Source organism: Zonotrichia leucophrys, chromosome 1 (genome assembly GCF_028769735.1).
Source record: "Zonotrichia leucophrys gambelii isolate GWCS_2022_RI chromosome 1, RI_Zleu_2.0, whole genome shotgun sequence".
NCBI classification, from domain to species: domain Eukaryota; kingdom Metazoa; phylum Chordata; class Aves; order Passeriformes; family Passerellidae; genus Zonotrichia; species Zonotrichia leucophrys.
In genome coordinates this window covers 27,267,559-27,290,584 of record NC_088169.1, presented here as the reverse complement: position 1 = coordinate 27,290,584, position 23,026 = coordinate 27,267,559, and the positions used below count along the sequence as shown (strand labels likewise).

The window sequence follows — 23,026 nt, the reverse complement described above, 5'->3', positions numbered from 1 at the left end:
GACTGATGATGATAGTGGTAAGTTGTCGGATCTCAAAATCTCAGCCCTGAGATGCTGAGCCTCCGAGACCAGCTTGGGGTCTCGGGAGTCCTGGAATGTTGCCAGAAGTGTCTGGTAGCTGGACTTTAACCCTACACAGGAGACGACAAGGATGAGGGCTTCACAGGGCCTCACCGGGGTGAAGGGTGGAAAGATTAGTTAATTAGAGGGTGAGACACAAGGTTTAAGATTTATGTACAGGGGGGTTTAGAGGAGTAAGATGGAGGAATTGGGGTGTGTCCTGTCCTCCTCCTTCTTCCTCCTCTCCTCCATCTTCTTTGGCCACGGTGGCACCTTTCTATTGGTTATTACTAAGAGTACACCGAGTTATAACAATAGATGGTATTGGGGAAAAATGATAAATATTGTATACGTAGCAAAGGGTATAAAGATACGTGGCTGCCCGGAGGGAGAGACAGAGTGTGCCCATGGCTGACTGCTGTGCGGATCTCTGTTGAGCCGAAAGAACATCTTTTAGATAAACAATTAATAAACATAAAACCAGAAAGAAGAACTGAAGCCTCTTCTCGTCTTTCGATACCCGGGCTGTCCCAAGGCCACCCAGAGCCTTTTCAGGCCCCTCAAACAGCCGAGATAAACATGACAGTAAGTCCTTCTTTTGTCAGTTGTCAAAAATGCCTTCAATATTACATATTATGTATTAAAAAGTTGGGGAGAAAAGCACTGACTGTTGTGATAGTGAATGCAGATTTCAGTTTAACTAAAACAGGCTACAAAACCTTATTTAAATAGGATAGTGAGAAGTTTAACTAAAACAGGCTACAAAACCTTAAATGTTGACAACCTCACATTTGTCACTGCAAATGTTATTTTTGGGTTTTTTTCCTAACTGCAACACCATTAGTCTTGCAGTTTTCCAGGGCCCTCACACTTGGGTTCCTGCAGTATTGTTAAACTATGGCTGCCTTAACACCAGGCAGAGGAATCTGACTGACTGTAGGTACCCTAAGTACAATGATGACAGAATTTTGTGGAGTGTATCAGAGCAAGCTGTCACCTACAGAATAGCTCTAAAAGACTTCCAGTGCCTGTTTGAGGATGACAAGACTCCTGCTTTTCCAGATATTACTTCCTGTGTATTTATTTCATCTGCAGCAAATTGCGCAACATTCCGTTTATCTCTCTGGGGATAAAAACTTTGTAAAAGCTTAGTTGTTATTGAGGGGAGCAGTTTCTGTTTTAAATCACTTGAACGCTTTGGACTTTTTTTTTTTCAGTTATTCATCTCTTTTGAAATAGATGGCTATAGCTATCCTGACAGAGGTTGTAGAGAGAAAGTTGTCAGATGTTGAGCAATAGTTTGTATAATGGCATAAAAAAATTCTCCTAAAGCATGGAGTGCTGGTGCAGATATTTTACATGTATCTTTACATTACAGTAATTTGTCATGCAGCTTTTTCTTTAATTATTGTTTTACATATGAGCTAGGAAAGTAGGTCATCATTCTCTTTGTCCGTAAATGAGCTCATGTGTGTGTAGCAACCTGGGGAGGAGGGAGTCAATTTCTGATTGTTGAGTGAGCTTTTGGAAAGCTTTTTGTTCTCTCTAATGTCTGGTTTCCCTTGTACTTTGAAAGTAACAGCTCCCTTCTTTCAACTGATGAGTTTTTCATTGTTGAAGTTATCTGATCTTGTGTGTCACCAGTTTTCAGCAGCTGCAGTGACCCATCAACAGGCCAGGGACTTTTCTTGCTCAGGGCTTTACTCGTTTTCTTGGGATAACAATCTCTTGAACCACTTAATACATGTCAGACAGGTTAAATTGCAGATAGAGAAGTGAAAATATTTTTATTTTCTCCATGTTTTCTAAGTTCATGTTTTAATAATCAAGCTCTGATGTTGAAGGGGAATTATCCAGGAGCTGCTAGAGTAATCTTAAAGGTACTAGGAGCAGCTTGTGAAGAGGACATGCAGAAAATTTAAAGACTTTTGTTTGCATGCTTCAATGATTGATCAGGTTTTCATTTTTCACTCTCTTCAGGAAATAGTAATGTTAACTCTTGCATGTGTTGCAGAATCCACAGGTAGGCAAACTGGTGTGTGCTACTAGATTGGTCTTAGGATCATAGAAGGAGCTGGGTTGGAAGGGACTTTAAAGGCCATTTAGTTTCAACACCTTGGTTGAAGCATGGTGAAGTGGACACCTTCCACTAGACCAGGTTGCTCATAGTTTCATCCAGCTTGGCATTGAACATTTCCAGGGAAGGGACATCCACAGCTTCTCTGGGCAACCTATTCCAGTGCCTCACCACCCTCACAGAAAAGAATTTGTTCCTAATGTCTATTCTAAAGCTACTCTTCATTTAAGGCCATTCCCCCTTGTCCTATCACTGTATGCCCTACAAAAAGTCCCTCCCCAGCCTTCTTGTTGGCCCACTTCAGGCACTGAGAGGCTGCTGGAAAATGTCCTTGGAGCCATTTCTTCTCCAGGCTGAACAGCCTGTCTTCACAGGAGAGGTGCTCCTGCCCTCTGATCAATGTAGTGACCTTCCTCTGGACTCATTCCAGCAGGTCCACATCCTTCTTGTGTTGGGGGCCCCCAGACCTGGACAAAGTACACCAGCTGGGGTCTCACAAGAGCAGACCTAGAGGGTCAGAATCACCTCCCTACACCTGCTGGTCACCCTGCTTTTGTTGCAGCCTCAGGATGGTACACTTGCCTTGGAAATTTGAGGTGCGCAATGCTGGATCATTGAGCTTCTTGTCCACCAGCACTGCCAAGTCCTTCTTTTCAGGGCTGCTCTGAATCCATTCTCCACCCAGCCTGTGTTTGAACTTCTGATTGCCCTGACCCATGTGCAGGACCTCGTACTTGACATCATTAAACTTCATGAAGCTCCCATTGTCCCACCTCTACAGCTTGTCCAAGGCCCTCTGGATGTCAACCAAACCACAGAACCTGGTGTCAGTGTTGATGTAGCACTAGAAGTCAAAACTCTGGTGTTCCTGCCTACACTGAGATTTTACACAGTGCACATTATGTATTGTAGTATTTTTCCTCTCCTCCTCCTTCTGTTTCCCTTACTTCTTATTGAGACATGTTTTGAAAACCATTTCAAAGATATGGAAGTGTGATAAATAGCAACGGAGAGAAGGGAAGAAAAAAATCCAGAATTGCTGTCAGTTTGATACTACTCTCTAAGTTCTGCTTGTCGTAGGAAATTTTTCTGGGAAGAGAACAGTGCTCTGGAGTACCTGCTTGTGGCTGTTTTCACTATGGGAGTGAGCAGCTGCAAAGCTCAACAGTGGAGTTTTTTTTGAACAAGGATGTTGTCATCTTATTGCAAGGGTCCCATACCTTCTCGGTGATTTCTCATGGTCAGCTCCTCACAGCACTGACTCCTTCACAGTACAACCAACAAACTCCATCTCTCTCCTCACCCAGCTAACTCACTCTTTTGTAGCACTCGTCTTCTTATTGGACACAGCTGTGGCCTATTAAGGGCAGGCGGTTCCTAATCTTTGTTGATTGGTACAGCTGCAACTCCTCAGGTGTGAGATTACCTTCTGCACTATTCTCTTACATTCTATCCCTCCACACAAAGGAACTCTTCAATTTGTAACATTTAAAAGCAATAGTTATTCTATCTGTATCTTTAGCTCAGTTTTAAAACTTTCCTTGAAGAGGCTTGTGTAAGGAAGGTTTGGAAGATGTCTGTACTGAAAGGGGTGATCAGAGTAGAGCTAAAATGAGCTCTTTTCCACTGAACCACCAAATTCTTTAGTCAGGGGCCCTTAGTTTGCATTCCAAAGATCCCTTGTAACATTCTGTTATCGTGAGAGACTTCTGTTGAAGAAAATATAGTTACTTATGCTCATCCAGCAATGAACTTTTTCAGAGGAGGGAGTTGGGGGGTAGTGTCTTCCATCAAGGAGAGACTGATTTAAAGTCCATATGTTACTGAGCTTGTGAATTTACCTCTTTACATCACTTGCACTGTTATTTTGCTGGTTTTGAGGGGATTTTGAGACAGAGAATGAGTGCAAATGGGTCAAAATGGTGAGAATTCAGCAAGTAGCCACTTTTTGTAGATGTTTGGTTAGCAGACTTCCTTTTGGTTCACTGTTCAATGTTTCCAGTTACAGTACTGACTTGGTATTACAATGTGGACTTGGTGTTACAGTACTGACTTCCAGGGTTACTGGAGCTCAGGCATGCTTTTATTTATTGAAATGTGAAGTATAAGTTTGTGCTGGTAAATTTGTGTAACTTCAGAAATGCAACTCAGTGTGTGACAGATGAGAATGGTTAAGCTACCAAAAACGGAAGGTGTGGGAGAGAGAATATGAAAAACAAGAACCCCTGAAACCTCTGACACTAACTTCTGAGAAGAGCCAAACAAACTCAAACTGAAACATGTGTAGCAGATATGTTTTGGAACATGCTGTTGTATTTTGGCATACAGGATGGGAGGATTGTGCAGATAAAGATATCTTTTGAGTCTGCATTTTGCTTATTACATTTGCATTTTCTTAATCATAATTGCTAAGTCATCTGGGATTTTGTTAGCTTAACAGACACAACTTTTGAACCATTGTGTCTTGGAAGAATATTGAATGCTGGTTGAAATGCAAATATAATGAAGAAAATTCAGAGTTCAGTGGATCTGAAACATTATTTTTCTCTTTTTTAAGATAAAATAGCAAATAGTTACTGTGAAAGTAAACTAGTTTTAAGTCGTTGTTTAAGTGATATTGACTGTTACTGGATAGAGTTAATGTACTAACTTATATAGTGTGTTGAGATGCTTTGAGTAGGAAATATGAAAGCATTTTAAACTCGCATTTGTTTTTTTCTGAATGATCAAGCAGTAGTAGTAAGACAATTTGCTGGAATATGTGTCTATAATGTGTAGATCACCTATTTCCTTCTGGTTGTTAGAATGAGAAAAACACAGAGGAGATGGGGCTAACTTGAAAAACTCAGTTGGTGCCCCTCCAGTAATAATGGAAAAAAAAGATGTCTCTGGCTAGATGCAGCAGAAGGAATATCAGGATAGTAGTGCTGCTATATCAGGCAAATGTTCTTTTATTATTGTTTTGATATTTTTCAGCCTTTTAGAGATGTTGAATGAGACATGCTGTGTCTGCAATAACAATAAACTGGGTTTCTCACACCTGAATAACTGAGCTAGATTTAGTGAGGAAAACCATGTTTGTGATATGCCCTGAGCTGGTATTTGTAGGTGTGTAATGAATAGCTCAGGCTGTCAGGCTGTGACCTTAAATATACAGATCAGATTAAAAACAGGAAATATGCCACACCAAATCACTTAACACTTGGGTGAGAGATTGGTTGATATCATCTGTCCTTCAGGTGACAAGTACACAATCATTTATCCTCTACTTAAGTGATTTTGGTTTTTCTCAGCTCAGCACTTCATTTGTTTTGGTGAGAGATACATGAAGCTGACTTGCCAACAGCTGTGCTGAGCAGGAACTGAATAGAACAAAATGCTGCTGTGCTGCTGGGGATGGAATGGTGCTGAATAAAGCACAGATGTGGAATGTTAAAGCTTTTCAGTGAAGGAGTAGAAAGCCAGTGGGAGAACACTAGTATGTGGTTCTGTTAATTACATTTACAATAACTTAGCTGCTCTAAGTCACCTTCATACAGGTTGTTAGGTGTGTTGTATGACAAATTGAGACTCTTGTGGCTATTCTATCCTATTAGGTTGTAACTCTTTTCCTGCTTAATGCTGGATGAGGAGAAGCAATGTAAAGCACTAAAACAAATTTGCCTACAGAAGGAGTTAAATTTGGCTAATGTGGACTAAATTATGTTTATATATGAAACCAACTCCTAACTATTGGAGACACTCACAAAATGAAAATACCTTGGAATTGAAAGTTGTTTGAGGCTTGAATGTTTGAATTACCTGTGCCTTTGTTAATGGTTACTTCCAAAGCTGAGGAGGTATGATTGTAGAGAGTAATTTATTACCAAACATCCAAGCAAACCATCTCCTGTTATTAGGTAAGTGTTACCAAATGTAGCTGAAGCATCACCTTTTTATTTCAGTATTTTACTGGTTTAAAAGAAAAAATTTGAAAAAATCATCCCTGATGAACTGTGCTTCTTGCTAGTTAAGTGCAGGAAAGATCCTCCAATAAAGCATGAAGCAGAGGTCAAAATTTCCGTAGAAAATAGTGTTCCTTGGTTTCTTCCAGCCTGAGCATGGCTTGGGCAGTGGTTTGCTGCTTCCATAATGTACTGGTGGATGACGTGGGAGTAACATATCTGCTCAGCATGATATCTAAATATAACTGCTAATGAAATAAAGGAAACAGATGACTCTTCCATAGCAAGTCTCAAAAAGATATAAGCTAGAATTATCCTGGAAAGGTCCTCTGCAGCTACACAGAAAGGCTGAAGTAAATACACTCTGCATAGAAAAAGTTGGCACTCACAATATCTTTTAACCTGATGGGTGGTCTCAAGAGCAGGGAAAAAAAAGTTGAGCTTTCAAAAACTGGTATTTTTTCTTCTTCATCCTGGAAATACAGATCTAAACAAAACTACTGAGCATAATGTGCTAGAACTTCAGCTGTCTTTTCATGCAGCCCTCCTGACCTCCTCCTGACATGAGGACAAGTTTTGATCTTGTTTGTATGTAGAATGAGGGGATGAATGAGGTGGCTGTCCAGTGCAGGCAGCGTGCTCAGGGAAGTTCATGCAATGGCTGCAGCTTGGAACTTTAAAGGATGGAAGCTGTGTTTTGTCCACAGCCTACTTTTCTCTGCCTTATTATCCAAGATAAATCCCACAAAGGGGAAAAATTGATTTAATAAGTGATATTCTTAGTATATTTGGACTAGTTTAAAAAACCCTAACAAATGAAATTGAGGTCATGAATATCACATACCTTAGTACTCTCTGTGGATGCGCTAATGCTGTGCTGGAAGTGTTCTGCTATTATTGCCACTAAATTCTTATCCATTGTAGCAGATGGTTTAATAGTGCTTGTGCTTCATGGTGCACTGCACAGGAGCCAGGAGGGAACAATTCTGCTGCTTCTAAGGCTCTGAAGCCTTATGTTGCCCATAATTCTCATCCTTATCTTTGTAATTCTGAAATAGGGAGTTTGCTTATTTTGATCTTTTTGTGTGTTATGGGAGAGGTGAGTGAATTTGTGGTGTTCTTGAAAAAGGCAGGAAAGGTTTCTGTACTTTCATTTAAAGACAAATAACCTTTCATGCAGATAATTGTAACCATCTAGGTAGGCTGAAATAGCAGTGATGCTTTTTGTTTCAAGATAATTAGGCTCTCACAGCCTAAAGTGTTGATTAAAATTGGTTCTGATTTGTCCCTAGTCTTTCCAACCATTGAAAGCTCCTTTCTTTGTGCACCTTCATAACAGTTATATTAAATCAATACAGTGATACAGTATGTCTGTGTACCTAACACACTAACATGAAGCAGCTTTGAGGCTCACTTATTGCATTACATAGGAAGGAGACAAAGTCTCTGTTCAGAGCTGTGAGAAGACTCAGTTAATTAGGCTTTTGGGGCCTTTTAATGTGTGACTCAGACCTAACCCTTTGCTGTAAATTACCTGTACTGCAGTCATTGTTAATGAAGGATGTTATATAATATCAGCTCACCTGGCAACAGTGTGTAAAATTCTGTTGTTTTCACTATGTAGGTATTCCAAGATAAAGATAACCCAAAGAGAAGGCACAAGAGCTCCTGAAATGCTCTGATTTTAGACTTTTGTAAAATAACTGTTGGATCCAAAAGTGTTGGATCATGTTTCAGGTAGAGCCTTGTGCCCTTTTAAAATGACATGCTCCTTTCCTGTTGCTGCTGTGCTACTTTTTCAGTAAAGGAATCTTCTACTAGTCCAGCATCTGACAGAAATATTTGCATATCTCATCTGCAGTCTAGAAAATCACTCTTAAGAGGTGGGATGTAATCCTTCAACCAATGCCTAATGCTTTTGTCACCGACAGGTACTGCAGACAGAAGGTGGTTGTGTATGGGTGGAGAATGCCTGAGCTAAATTATCATTTCTGTCAGTGTTTGTATGGAGATGTTGACCCTGACTTAACAAGCCTAGGCATGTTCAGGGGCAGGTTAATGGGCTGCATTGACTTGTTTTGGAAAAATGTTTGTAACCAGTGAGGGATGGGCGCTGAGGGTGTGGTGCTTCCACAAGCACTTTTCCAGGTGGTATAGCCAGAAATTCCTACCTTTCTCTGTTCAAAATCTCTGCCTCTGTGCCCAAATTACAGATTTCCTGCTGTCTTCTGTCTTCTAGCTATGTTAATGTGACTCTTGAATGAGGAAGCTCTAAAACAGGTCAGTTGAAATGACCTTTGTGTTAAAAATGCCAACACCACCCACATGTGGCCCATGAAACTTATTTCTTACTCTCTTCTCCTTGCACAGAATGTTTATTTTCATTTTTTGAGGTTTTTTTAGATTAGCTTGATTTCCTCAATAGTTTTCAGTATGCCCTGCTTGAGAGGGTGGGGGTACATGGATGGAGAACGTCGAAGGCTCTTAAATCAGTTTGTACCAGGAATTTGCAGCTTTAAAACCATCCAGGGCCTAGGTAGTAACTTTATTATTTTTTTTTTCTCTAAAGAGAGGTTCGTAGAGGGCAGAGCTCAGTTGTGGCATGTTGCACCTTTGTTTTGAACACAGAGTTTAGGATTTAAATGTTGCAGTGAAGATCTGTTCAGTCTGAAGTGAGGAGGGGGATGGTCATAAGGAAAATGTTGCCATATGGATGGAAACACACAGCAGTGTCTGAGGCTTTCCTACCCTCCCCCAGTCTGAGGCTCTGGTGAGCATCAGGCTTCAGAAAGAAATTAGTTCAGATGAGAAGAATATTTTTACTTCATCTTTGCTGGTTTTTGCTGAGAATCTAACTTCTAAAAGTGTAACTTATACTAAGTTTTGAAATTACACCTTACATTGTTCAACAAGCTTGGCTGTTTCCTGCCTCTTCCCATGCAGTGTCTAAAAGCTGAATCAGATGCAGACTCTGCAGCCTGGGGCCACTCTGAGGAAACCAGCAGGAGTGGCTGGGTGCCTCAGGTGCAAGATTTAGAGTTTCTTGGTGCTGTCTGGAAGCCACCCAAGTCTTGAGAAAGAGTGTGAGACAATGGGCTCGAGTTTGAGAGCATGCTGAAGAACCACAGGGAGGAAAACATCCCCTAAATGAGTGGTGGTAAATCCTTCTGACCTCTCGTGTGGGGTTTATCTTCAGGGAGAATTACAGGTTCTTATCGTGTAGTGTCAGGTCAAATGACAGGTGCCAACAGCTTGTGATTATTGGCCTGGATTTAGCCTAGTTCTGGTGCTGTGGAAGTTGTTTGAGCCAGGTCAGATGTAGGTCAGCCAGTGGAAGAGCAGCGACTGTGTAGACCAGGACAGAAACATGACCGTGCTCAGCACCTGCACTGTGTTTTGGTGATGAGGAGGAATGTGAGCTGGATGAGCGTATGCACATGGCTGGTGCAGGTGAAGAATTATTAACAAATTGAGAGGGAAGCTCCTCTGTGTGTATGCAGAGAGCTGTTTAACAGGGCAGATCAAACATTCTGCCTTATCAGTATTATATCTTTGTATATGTTTAGACTGGCCAAACTGTAGGCCCTCTTTTTACTGCCACCCTCTTCTTTTTCCCTAGTAGATTTTAGTTCTTTGTGGATCATTTGGTATGCAATGAAAACCCCTGGATAATAGCCAGCCCAGTCAGTAAGTTTCAGTCATTAATAAAACTTGCTTGTGTGCAGAGCAAACAGTGCTGTTCAAACAGTTTCCTAATCAAAACAGTTGTATCACCATGTTAACTCCCTCAGAGCTGGAGGCACGTGCCATTGCCTGTGAGCACTTGGTGCTGCAATCATGATCATGTACTGACTTTGTGGCCAGACCCAGCTGGGTTATCCTGCCATCCTTGATGCAGAGAGCAGTGGAACTCCCTGCTGAAAAAGGGGGCAGTGATCACCCCATTTATGCCACGTGCAGACGCAGATATTGGGAAAGAGTCCTTGCTTTTTCTGCAGGGCACTCCTTCCAGGGAGGTGGCTGTGAATGGGATGATGGCAGGTGACAGTGTTTGCAGAGTGTGTGCAACCTGCAGTTGAGTGGAGGATTTCTGCAGGAGATTAAAGGGTAGAGTGAGGATAGCAGCCAGTGAAAGTAAACAATTTCAAATGAGGTCCAAAGCAGTTAGTGGAAGGTCATGCATTTCAATGTATTCCTCTCCAAGTGTTTTAGAGAAACTAGGTTCCCCACAAACCACTGTGGTTGGAGAATAAAAGTAGAAGCTTTGAAAAAACACAGTCATCATGCCATGGATTCTCAGCAGAATAGCGCTGTGTTTTCTGTTCAGCACAGTGCAGATGTCTTATTTACCCTTCCTGCCATATTATTTTGTAGGTTTGTGTAATTTAATTATTGCTTTTCTAAGAAGTTTCAAGTGGCTTGCTCTGCATATCTAGTAAAGAGTCTCCCTTGTTAATCTCTAGTTAAATGCTTGACAGGAGATGGATCTGATAATCTCCACAGGCCAAGCAGTGAGAGGATGGTGCTGAGGACAGAGTGAACAAGACTTAGAAATAATGGGTCAGAAGTTCTGAAAGGGAAACTAGAGCAGAAACCCTGCCAGATACCATGCAGGGCAGTTGTGGAAGAATGGCAGGTAGTTCAGAAACTGGGACTGGAAATCTGGAGACTGTCATCAGAAACAGCCTGAGGTGACAGAACAATGCAGCTGCAACGTGATGTGGGGCATAGCCCAGCAAACAGGAGGGCTGGGTGAAGCCATCCAACTAAAGGAAAAGGCCATAAATTGAAGGAATGCTGGTGTGTAATAGCTTGCTGCTAGGACTTCTCTAAGCTTTTAGATTTCTGAAGGGAAGTGCTTTTTGTTTGCCACCTTTGTAGTCTTTGATCATGTGTTCTTGCTTTTTTTTTCTTTGTAAATGTGTTCTGTTAACATGTGCTGGGGGTAATGTATTACTGACATCTGGCCAAACTGCATGAATTTAGGTCGCCTTGATTCTCTTTTCCCCAGAAAAATATATCCATTGGTGAATTTTATCTAACAACATTTGGTTAACGAAAGTCTGTGTTTTTATGACAAAACAGTGGTTGCAAACTGTATGTGAGCAACTCACTTTAGCAGCAGAAATCTACCCAGCCACATAGCCAAACCCCAGCTTCCTGGAGCCCTGTCAGTGTCTCTGACTGCCCTGGATTCTTTCCCCTCAAACATGCTGCTCTGCTCAGTGCCTGGGGAGCCACCCAGCCCAAAGCAGCTTGCTGAGCATCACGTGCTCCTCAGGCATGCCACACTCAGCTTTGTGTATACAAAGAAGGAGGCTTGGAAAAAGTTTCAGTGCTCCTCAGAGAGTGCTTTACTTTCTGCCTGAGAGAGATTGGGCAGGACAGCAATTTCTGCATTGACCCTTTGCAGTCATGCATGCTCTTAGTTCACAGCGTGGAGCTGAGTGCTGCTGCTGTACCTACCAAAACAGATAATTTGGTAGTGGCAAGAGGGGGATAAAAATGTAAGAGTTAAAATTCTTCAGTGTTTTGGTGTGGTTTTCCCCCCTGGCTTTTCTCTAGAGTCAGGGACAGCCCTTGGGTGGCTCTGGCTTGTGTAATGCCAAGTCTGAAAGAAGTCTGAAAGATTTGAGTGAGAGAGAGAGGTTGACAGGGCCCCAAAATGCAGATGTGGGAATTTGCTGTGATTTGACATTTCTAGTTGTTTTCCTTTTCCTACAAAACTATACTTTGAAATGCCTCATCCTAAAATATTGTTGGCAATGGCATATGCCGGGCACTGTTAATTTGGGACTGTTACAGACATCAGCCACAAAAAAATCTCTGCAGTGTTTTCCAAGCTTTTCTTCCCGCAAGTTTAATTACATGTTAGAGAATTAATAATGACGTTTTTGTTATAAGCATATTTTCAAGCTTGTCCATAATGTCCAGTGCTTCACTCTGTTAGGTGTGTAGGACTTTAGGAATTTTCAAGTCATTCACAAAATGGAGTGGAAAAAGATGCTTGTCAGAATTGTATGATCCATCAATATTGTGCTCATTATTATGTATTGTGTAAAGAAATATTCCCCAAGAAAATCTTCCCTTGCTCTAAAGCCTTTCTTGAATAGGACAGGCCCTAAATCATTGTTTTGCAACTTGGTTTTGATGCAAATATATCTTGGTGGAGCTACAGTATGTCTTAAACTCTGTTTCTGGTTTGTTTTATTTCAGGAAAGGTTGCTATACAGAAAGAAGATCTGCAGAAGTATCATAACAGAGACACCTGGTTTCAACTCCAGCATGTTGATGCTGATTCAGAAGTACAGGTGAGATGGTTAAAAACATATCTTGGCAAAGAGTATTTGTAACAAGGCCATGGCAGTTTCATGGGTGTCATGGCTCTGGGGCAGATATGTTGCTTCCCTACAAAAAGGAAGCATTGCCCATTAGTATGGTTTGGGTTTTGGTGATGAGTGTAGGGTGGATTAAAAGTGTGCATAAATCACTGGGGGTCAGGATTCTGCATACAGAATCAATGAAAACAATGTGAACCATCAGGTCTGATACAGGGAGGGTGTGTTTATCTCAAGTATCAAATAACTTCAGGCCTATAAATAGCAGTTGATTCCTCAGGGAGTGGAGCCATCTTGAAAATAGTATCTGCAGGTACTGCTTAAAATAATTATGTTGGCAGGTTGCCACAGGAATGGCAATAAGTACATCTTAAATGTTAAAAACATTCCTTGCCAGATCTCCAGGCCCTCTTCCATACAGTGGGAATGCTGATTATTGTATTACTTCAGCCCTAAATCACATTTAGGTTTTGGTACTTTGCAAATTTTTCTACACAGTGTGACACCTCTCTCTGTACTTTTCTTCTTTTGAAGCAGATTCTATTTTCTGTTATGACATTAGGTCTTGTGAAAACAATCATTATAACAAAGCAAACAATCAAATTATATAGCAAAATACTGTGCCAGTTACTTTTTTTTTTTCCTCCTGTAAGTATACATATCACTTTTGAACCACAATATTTGTTTAGGAGGAGACATGAATATCTGGCCTGTGCAAAAGTCTCAGATGAATGCAAGGGGAAATGCCTCTTAGATACTTCTGTATGGTAGGGTTGGACACAGTGCCTTGGCTTTTCAGTGTGTGTGCAAGTCTGCACATATACCAGGTTGGAAAATGACACTTAAAATGCACACACATTCCAACATAAAGTGTAGTCATGTATGGTGAAGCATATGTGAAAATGCATGAAAGATTAGGTTTTTTTTTTTTTGTTTGGAGAGACAAATAATACCCTGTTGTGCCTGTGATACAAAGAAAGCCTCAGGACAGCCTCTTCAGCCTGTGACGTTCTCTTGTAAAATATTGATCCTCTCTAATGCCACATTTCAGTGTCACTGGTGATGGAAAGGCTTTTTAACAGGCTTTTAACTATGAGATCTATTCTGTTTACCCTGGTGTGTCCCTGTCTTCTTACCCCAAAGCCTCTTATGACAGTGCCTTTGGAACAATAGATTAAGTGTTTATTTCCTGTATGATATGAAAACTTTGCCTTTGTAATTTATCAGTTGAAGAAAGCCAATATTTAGATAAGCTTCTGCATTGTTTGTTTTGTTACAATATTTATACAGAGTGAATTTGTGGAAGCTTTTTAGACCAGGGTCCTTTCTAGGGCAGCAGTGCTAATGTAAGGTGCAGACAGCTCTTGCTTTGAGTGATGAGGAGCACAGGATTTGCTGGAAGCATGTTCTCTGTTCATAATTGTGCAGTTTATCACTTCTGTTTGCATCCTCACTAGAGCCCAACTCTTGAAAGCTGTTTCTGGGCTCCACAATAAGCCTTTATTACACGTAGTGTAAATATGATTTACATGATACTCTAATTGTTTCCATTTATTTAAAAGTTCCTTGGTCTTTATGTTGAGGCTGCAAGAGGGCTTGATTTTCCATAATAATGGGAGCAGATTTGTAAATATTTTGTATGAATTCTTATGCAAGTGAAGATAGCCAAATGAATTGTTTTTGTTTGTATCTTTTACATTTGCAGTATCTCAGTTGTCCTAAGCACTTCATGATTTGTAAGAAAAAATAAAATCCTTGTATTAATGATGAGTATTTTTACAATGTTATTCAGACTTCCTCCAACTTTAAAGAAATAGTTTAAGAAATAACATTTGCAGTGAATCATGCAAATACTAGTACAAAGGCAGTCTTAATGTGGCAGCTATCAGTTTTATCATTCTAGCAGCTTTTCCAATACAATCTAGTGGATTAAACATTGAGCTGTAGGCCAGGAAACTCCTGCTTTTTCTGCTTTTGTCAGCCAGGGGCTGTTGTACTATTTTTCCATGTTGTAGATCACTTCATGGCTATTTAGCTATGCATCACAGCACTCTATTGAGGTAAGCTATTGTCACTCCCACACTTTGAATACAGTGAGAGTAAATGTCAGAAAGAATGTGACTTGCTTGGGGTTATGCAGTCAGGCTGAGAAATTAAAAAAGAAAAAAGAGACCAGGTTTCTAATTATTTCTAATACATTAGGCCATGATATGAAAGAAACTGGGTAAGAATAATAAACCTAGGAGAGACTTAGCTTTACCATTTGTGAAGTCTAAAAATACCCAGGTTTTAAGCAGAGCAGCCAGCACAATCAGAAACTGAAAGCCACATTAAAAACAATGGATTGTTCAAAAATTAGTGATATTGGATGCTTTGTTCCTTGTGGCCCACTTTTAGGACATGGTACCTCATTTTTGAGAACAGAAAGACTGATTTGAAATTATAGATAGTAACGTTTGTGATGTAAGAACTGATATTTTGAGCTCTCTGAAGTTTAATGAGAGAAATTTAAAATTTTGTTCAGCATGGTTGGTACCTCATTTGTATGAGTTCTTGTATACTTTAAAAAATCAGTATGTAAGTGTTAAGTGTTGTATAACTTCATCACAGATTGTTTCCAAGGTGTTTAGCTTGAGACTTTGAATCTAGTTTTATGGTTTTACAACATTGCCAATTCTTACTATCTTATAAAGGTGCTTTGTATGTTCAGGAGTGAGATTATGGCTTCATAAATTTTATTGCAGATAAGGATGTTACTGACAGCAGGACTGCATTAATTTTCAGACTACACAGATATGAGTATTACTGTCAGATGCTTTAATGCCACCTCCATTTATCGCTTGACAGCAATTAAAGGAGTCTGGCATGATTGCTGAAGTTGAAGAAAAAATGAGGGCATTGTGTGTCTGTGCTGGGTGCTGCTGAGCCTGTGATCTCACCAGCACCTTGTGTTCAGTCTCACAGGGAGCAGTACAGGTGGGACTGTGCAGCTGCTCAGCCACAGATGCAGAGCAGGCAGTACAGCCCACCCAATGCCTTTTGTGGGTTTGGTTCACCCTTTATCTAGCAAACCCACCCAGTGAGATAATCAGCATCATCAGGTGCATCTCAACTTCCCCTTGCCTGGGTCAGTGGAAAGCAGTGGCTGCCAGAGCACAGTGCTGTGTCAGTCAGCAGTGGGCTGTAGCTGCACCTTGAAGCTGACAGGCTTTTTCTCTGTTGCTACATCAGTGCCCCCACATTTCACTGGCTGGTTTTGCTCTCACTACTTTGAGGATAACACAGTGCATGGTCTGCTCTAGTCCTGTGAGAACTACCATCCAGGGTAGCCTGGATGCTGTTGAGATACAGCTGGGTGATGAAACAGCAGTTGTGCTCTAGGCGGTTAAGTTTGAGCTGCTCTGTGAAGAACAAATGATGAAACTTCAGCTTGTATTTGTGTTGGGCATACAAATATGAAATTACATGATGTCTGAGTGTTTCCTTTTTAAATATAGAGTAAAATGTTAAATGTGATCAGGAAGCTTTCTTATATAGAGTATACAGAATAGAAGTTGACAGCAGCCATTAATGTTTAATTTATGGCTTAACTTTCCAGACTGAGAAACTTGTTCTGGAGGTAGAAAGCTATAACCAGGTGGGCTTGTGTGCATTTAGCTGAAGGAATTTTAAGTTCTCACATTCGGATGGAGCCTGCCTCCTCCTCAGTACTGTGCCCAGAGTTAAATGCCCAGTGTCTGACAGTACATGAGCCCAAGAATTTTAGTGAGAAGTAGAACAGGAATTGAGCCATTGCTGAAAATGGTTTAATTTTTGCATTGAAATAGATTATGAGCAATCAGGCAGCTTCAGCTGGAGGGGAGGGGCTAGCAGCAGCAGCAGGGACAACATTGTAAGCTGCTTGAGGCCAGGCGGAGCATGATGTTGGACACTTTACATGGGACGTGTTTCTTTTCTGTTAGTCATTTGTCTTTCAGGACCTGCTGTATTCTCATTGTCATACTTTTTGAGGTCTGGAAGTAAAAATAGCCATGCTGTTGCGTGTACCTCTTTTTTGACCCATGAATGTTTTCCTTTTCCTCACAGAAGGAAGTTTACCCAACAGTAACTGATTCAGATATTTGCCTAGGGCTGTAGATGACAGATGCTCTCAGTGGTCCATGTGTTCTCAGTGGAACTTAAGCCCAAGTGCACATGCAGTCTTTAAAAGGCCTTTCATGGTTTTGAGTAGTTTTCCCCTTAATATTTTTTCACATGAAGTTCACAGTTCAAGTTTATTTTGTGAAGTTTGAGCTTTGCCACCTAAACATTCTTTGTGTACATGTAATCAATGAAGTGGTTAAGGATCCAGAGATATTCTGATTAATATCTATATACATCAGCATACTCCAAACCATGCTGTCAGTATATGCCTAAATGGGGGCATGTGCAAAGAGAGATTATTCTGACATGTTTTCCTGTGCAAGCTCTTGTTTTAAAAGTTCCCCTTTTCAAGTGTGCTTTGAGTTACTTCCTCCATTCCATTGACAAATGTGTAATAGTCATGTCCTCTTACAGCTGAGTTCTCAGTTCTAAATGATAGAATGCTTTTCCAAAGCCATTTATGCTCAAGGTCTTATGTAAAGTCATTGTTGGGGCAAAAAAAAGTCTGACAAAAACTTGATAATTGCTCATTTCCCCTTCCTTCTCATAAGAACTTTGATGTGTCTGAGATATCTATTTGGCTATCAACTTAATAAAAATAAAAGGCATGTAAAGGGCAGATAACCAACACTGAGGAAGCAAATTGTCTCACATTTTAACCTTCTGTACTCAAAGCTTTGTGCCAAAGATTAACTGATGTTAAGTACTTTCTTCAGACACCAAAAGCTTTTCCTCTTCCTTTCACCACTTTAGCATTTTGTCTGTGCAGGCCTTTGACTATTGTTGATTAAACATGCCTGTTCTTGAGAATGGACTGTGTCATGTAGTGTACTGTTCTTCATTAGTGAAAACATTATTTATGGGTATGTTTGGAGAGTACACCTAAAATCCTCTTGTCTTGCTTGACATAACTACTGGCTCTGAAATGCAGCCTGTGTATTAACTAGAACAACCTAGCTAAGGCATGGTGTGGTTCTCAAAAAAATGTTTCCTTTTTCTTCTTCATCTTCCTGTTGAATGCAGAATCTGTATCCCAAGTGTCAGGCTTTGTGAATGAAATCTTGGCTTTCTGGGAGTGGGAGTTTTGCCATGAGTTCATCAGAGCCAAGGTTTTACCACAAATTTTTTAATTAGCTCATCTTCTCCATCACACAAGACTGAGTACAGTTTATCCCATTCTGTGGAGGAAGCTGGAAATGTTACTTTGTTATTTTTATTCATTTTGTTGAAATTTCCAAGGACTGTCCCATGTCTGCTTGCTCAATGCTCTTTGTATATGTGGACCAAGTTGTGTTGAACTGTGATGGGCTCTGTTGCTAATTGTTAATTAAGAATATACATTTGAAGATACAAGATATAATATCTTTAGGAGCAACTGTGCAGAGCAGTTTCACTCCAGTAATTGATAGAATTACATTATCCGATGAACAATTAAGAGCATTGCATGCCCACTGTCCAACACTGATATTTTCTGTCTTTGTGTAGGTACTTAAACACTTCTAGCATAAAAATGAGTCACTGACGCATTTTGTACAACCTACTGTAAGCATGGGTAAATGCAAATGGTAAAAAGAAGAAGCTGCTTCCAGGTTAGGTATCAGCTTTTAACCATAAACAGGAAATAAATGGGTGCTACCCACTTAACCTTCTATCTTCTAGTTGTTTTGAAGAGAGATGACATGTCTATTTTGATAGGGTGGGGAGAATCTCAAGGCTAAATGCCTACTAACAAAATTACTTGAGACAACTGAACCATGCATCAGCAATGGTAAATAATGTTTGTGGTAAAGGGAAAGAGCAGCTATTGACCAGATCCTGCTTTGTGGCAGGACTTCCTGTGGGAATGTAAGAGCACAGTATTCAGGCTTAAAAGCACAAAGGGCTAGGGCAGCTAATAATGTTTTGGTCTATTACTTTTTAGTAGCTAGTCTATTGTGGGGAAGAGCACCTGCTGCTGAACAATGAGTGTACATGGTTTTAAAGTAACATACGTGGGGCTGTATCTGCAGAACATATTTTGTCTGGGGGAATGAAACTCTTTCATGTACAACATCTACATATTATATCCCATCAAACTATTTGAGAGAAAAAAAAAGATTAATTTTAAGGATTTTGACCATATGGCACTATTCTTCCTTTAGAGAAACAGGAAGGTTAACATTATGCCATGTGAAGTTGTTTGCCAGCTCCTGAGCAGTTCTGACATGCTTGCACATATGGAGAGCAAGCAGATATCAGTTCCGCTTTGCTTAGCATTTATAAATCCATGCAGTGCTGAATGGAGCTGCTGCACTTGCCTCAGCAATCAGCTGGGTTCTGTTCCAGTTTCTGGGAGCTGCCCTGTGGTCCAGCAGGCAGGCTGTGATCTCTAGCATGATCCTCAGACCTCTCCCAGCCGCCCGCTGCCCTCTGCTAAAGGAAGGAGCAGCTGCTACGAGCAGCAAATGTAGACAGCAAACAAACTCCTTCCTCCTCCTGCTCCCAACCTGCTCTTGGGCCTGACCTTATGTGAGGCTGCTGATAATACTGCTGGGCTGGATTTACCTAAAGCAGTAGCTGTACCCTTGATCTTTCCCCTCCCACTCCCTCAGGGGCAGCATTTAGTGAGCCCTTAGGGTTTGGCTCAGTTTTCTTGTTTGCTTTTAAGTTTTACTGATGGCAGAAAGCGACTTCCCGAGAAACTGGCTAAAAAGGTTTCAGCGTAGACAGAATCTGCCCAATAACATTTGCTATATTCTGAAATAAAATTTGGAAAGACTGGAAAAGCAGTAGTGCAGGTTATTTCCTAGTTTGGCATGGTCTCTGTGCAGTGCTGAGTTCTTCCAATGCTCATTTCTCCTGACAATTTGGAGCAAGGGAAGATAAACCAACATACCAGTGTCATCACAGTCCTGAATTTGAGATTGCAAAAAAAATGAAGTGCTGGCACGAGTCAGTCTTGAACTGTGGTTCATGTCACCTGCTTAGCCTAGTTCTCTCCTACAGCTCCTGTCTGGTACATCTCATCTGTTCTCCGTCTCCAGGAGCTGGGGAGAGGCTGCTTGCAGCAGAAACACTCTACCAGCAGGATGAAGAGTAAGGAGCCAAAAGTGGGTCCCAGTCCCTCTTTCCACACTGCTGAGCAATGAGCAGAGTTGAGTTGGGAAAAGTGTCCCCATGTGGAATAAATGTTTGGAAAAACCTTCATCCAGGTGCACCTCCCACCTTGGGGGGAAAGTTCCCAGCAAAATTGGGTAGGCTAGTGAGAAGTAGAAAGGTGTGTTACCATAAACCTCTTGCCAGCAGGTTTAATAGTAAACAAAATAGTAAACGAATACCTTACTTAGGAGTTTTTCTGATATCAACTGTTGTTCTTTTGTGGAAGTGAATTATCATGCTGTGTGAGCCCTGGATATTAAGGCTATTGACCTGATGCTTAATATTCAAGCAAACTGTATATTTTGTAGTTTTGTTTAAAATCAGCAGGGAAGACTTGTTCTTTTCCTTTGTTTTTAAAAAGTGAAAGATTTCTAAAAATTTGATAGTAACAAAAAGAATGGAGGCCTGGTTGATATTTGCTTTAAAATGATTTGGGAAATTTGGGTAGATTTGGCTCCACTCTTGAGCTTAGGCAGACTGACAGTCTTTTGTGCATCTTCCAGAGCCTCAGATAGGCACAGAAGTTCCTGGTATTTGTCAGTGCTTTTTCATAAATATTTCTCTGAAAAACCAGATTGCATCTATTTTGATCTGGGTTGGATGTTGCATCTGAATCCACAGTCACTGCTCCATGTGGGGTGTGTCAGATTCCAGGGCAAAATGTGTGCATTGAGCTGCACTCTGACACGGCTCCCAGTGGTGTCCTGGTGATCTTGCAAGCACTGCCTCTGAGGCCTTGTTCAGGATGCTGAAACTGCTTCATGCCAGGATGGCAGAACTTTGTCATAAGAGTAACTTTAGGATAATCTGTGGTCGTGCATTTTTTTTTCCTTCAAAGTACTGCGGTTAAATTAAACCACAAATTTGCAACTGCTGGAAACATGATACAGTTAGGTAGGATTTGTGTACTTTTATTTGCTTTATAACTGTTTTCTGGTGTTTCAATCCACAGTGGCTCACTGCTTCATTCCAGGCTGGAGACAGGCTTTCCCTGTATCTAGAAAACCAGGACTTTGAGTATTTTTCTTTTTTTTTTGCCAACTTGCAGTCAGATTTGTTTTCAGATAAGAGTGTGTAGTAAAGGTTATATTTAATAAGCATAGTGTAAATTGTGTTCTCAGTAAGGCCTTTCAAACTTTTTTTGTTACTTTTTTCCTTTTGAGTACTGTCTGCTTCTCTACAAGAAATTCAGTCATCCAATGGCTTCTCTAATCAATAACTGGAAGCTGGCTGGCCCCATTATGTGGTGTTAGATGTGGTTAGGAAGGAGGTGTGACCTGTGAACCCACCCTCCATATCAGCAGGAGCTGATGGAAAAGGAAGTGTTCAGCAGTTGAATTGGCACTCCTTCAGCTTGTTCCTTGCAAAGGGGTCCTACCCTTCCACAGAACGTTGTGCTAATAAGCATAGCTGCTTCTAGGAACAACCCTGAAATATATTTGTTAATGGAAATGTTTTGAATAATCAATACATGCTGCTTCAGAATTGCCAAACCTCCGGATTTTTTCTCAGAAAAAAGAAAGCATTATAGCCTCCTAATGCAGGACTGAGCCTAGACTCAATCCCTGGCCCCAGAGGAGGAATTCTCTCTGAGCAGGATGAAGTCACTTTTTCAGTTTTCAGTAAAATGAACTTTTTCTTTTGTTGTGTTGCATTGTCTAATCTTTCCTGATTGTAAACTCTGCAGACCTACTACAATAAAAGATTCCTGTTATTATTACAGTAGTTCTGTTAATACTAAAAATATAGATTTCTTTCTTACAAACTGTCAGTCAAAGATCATGGCAATTCTGTGTTTCTGTGGTACATGTAATCCATTATAGGTTGACCTTCTTGTTGATTAGATTAACTTTTGATCTTATGATACTGATTTATTGCAGTTTTCCATCTTCCCTTTGCAAAATGAATTATCTGGTATTTTGTAAACTCAGCTAATGCCATTTCTCAGGAGTGAATTTATTCAGCTGAATCCTTATGTTTTGCATAATGGTATAATTGATTTGGGAAAAAGCATTCTGTTTATGTAAGAGTAACCTTTTCTGTAAAATAAGCCTGAAAACATGTTACTGTAGCCTTATTTCAAGGTATTTGAGTTTTTAACTGGGAGTAAAACACTAGAAGGTGTTTTAGGAATACTTGTAGGCTGCTGGTCCCAGTGATCCCATGACCTCTGTTTTGCTGTAGGAAGCTTGGAGTCACTCTTGGAGCAGCTGAGCATTTTCAAAGCTTTCACAAGAGAAAGACAAAAGCTACAAGAAAAAAAGGCTTTTTAGCCCATGAGAGGCATCACAATCATTTTATGCTTAATGTAGCTAGGAAAATGCGTGAAATACTGCTGATTTTTAAATATCTTTTTTTCAACCTAATTTCTGAAATGAGGAGCTTTCATTTTATTCAGTCTGTGTGAGGTTGAGCAAATGGCCAGTTTGCTCTCAGGCTCATCTGAGTGCATTGAAGCATTCTTTCCTGAGAAGGAAACATTTATTTAAGACTAGCAAAAATATTTCTATAAAAACACTTGTGTACCTTGGTACTTTTTGATGGTAAGGACTTGAACACTGTGTAACAGTAGATATTGTGAATGCTAGCAACATGACTGAACATTTTAATGTGTCTTTTTAATGGTTGTTTGATATACTTTTATTGATACCTGTCTTACAGTTTATATTGCTTAATACATTTTATTTTTATAATGTTTAAAACATGTAGAGGTTAATTTATAAGATACTTCTGTGATATCATTTTTAACAATAGTGTTGCAGATACTTGCTTAATATTTAAAATGCTAATTACAACTTCAGCATAACATTTCTGTGTCAGACCATAGACACTCCATATCCTTCAATCAGTTCAGCTTATAATATAATGGTGGGAATTATGCACCCAAATTTAGTTGAATGACTACTAGTTTGGATTTTCTGGCCGTAGAAGGACCTCAGCTATACAGCTCTTATTTAATCTTTAGGCTTCTCCTGGAATTACTTGCACAAACTGGCTTGCTTTGGTTGAAGTTGGAATGGTGTGAGTGCCTATGGATAAAACTAACATTTCCTGTGGTGTTTTTGGTGTGTTTCAGGGGAAGGTCCACCTGGAGCTGAGACTGAGTGAAGTCATAACAGACACTGGTGTTGTCTGCCACAAGCTCGCAACTCGGTAGGACTTGAAATGTAGCTGTGAAGTTATGAGAAACAGACTGATTGCAAACAGTCTGCAGTGCTTCATTTAAAAATAGTTGGAGGAATCAACACATTTAGTTGAACATTGAATGTTCCTAATCAGAAATATCCTTATGAGTTTATAGCATGTGAGTTTTTTCATTTTCCCTT

General features: G+C 40.4%; 1 protein-coding gene across 1 annotated transcript in view; it reads left to right on the top strand.

Moving 5' to 3' along the window:
• Positions 1–23,026, top strand: part of RASA3 (RAS p21 protein activator 3) — a 129,445-nt gene that overhangs the window by 49,973 nt on the left and 56,446 nt on the right. Inside the window, exons 4-5 of the mRNA XM_064709770.1 lie at positions 12,298–12,392; positions 22,777–22,853. Coding sequence (XP_064565840.1) covers positions 12,298–12,392; positions 22,777–22,853 — 172 coding nt within the window. The remainder of the gene's footprint in view (positions 1–12,297; positions 12,393–22,776; positions 22,854–23,026) is intronic.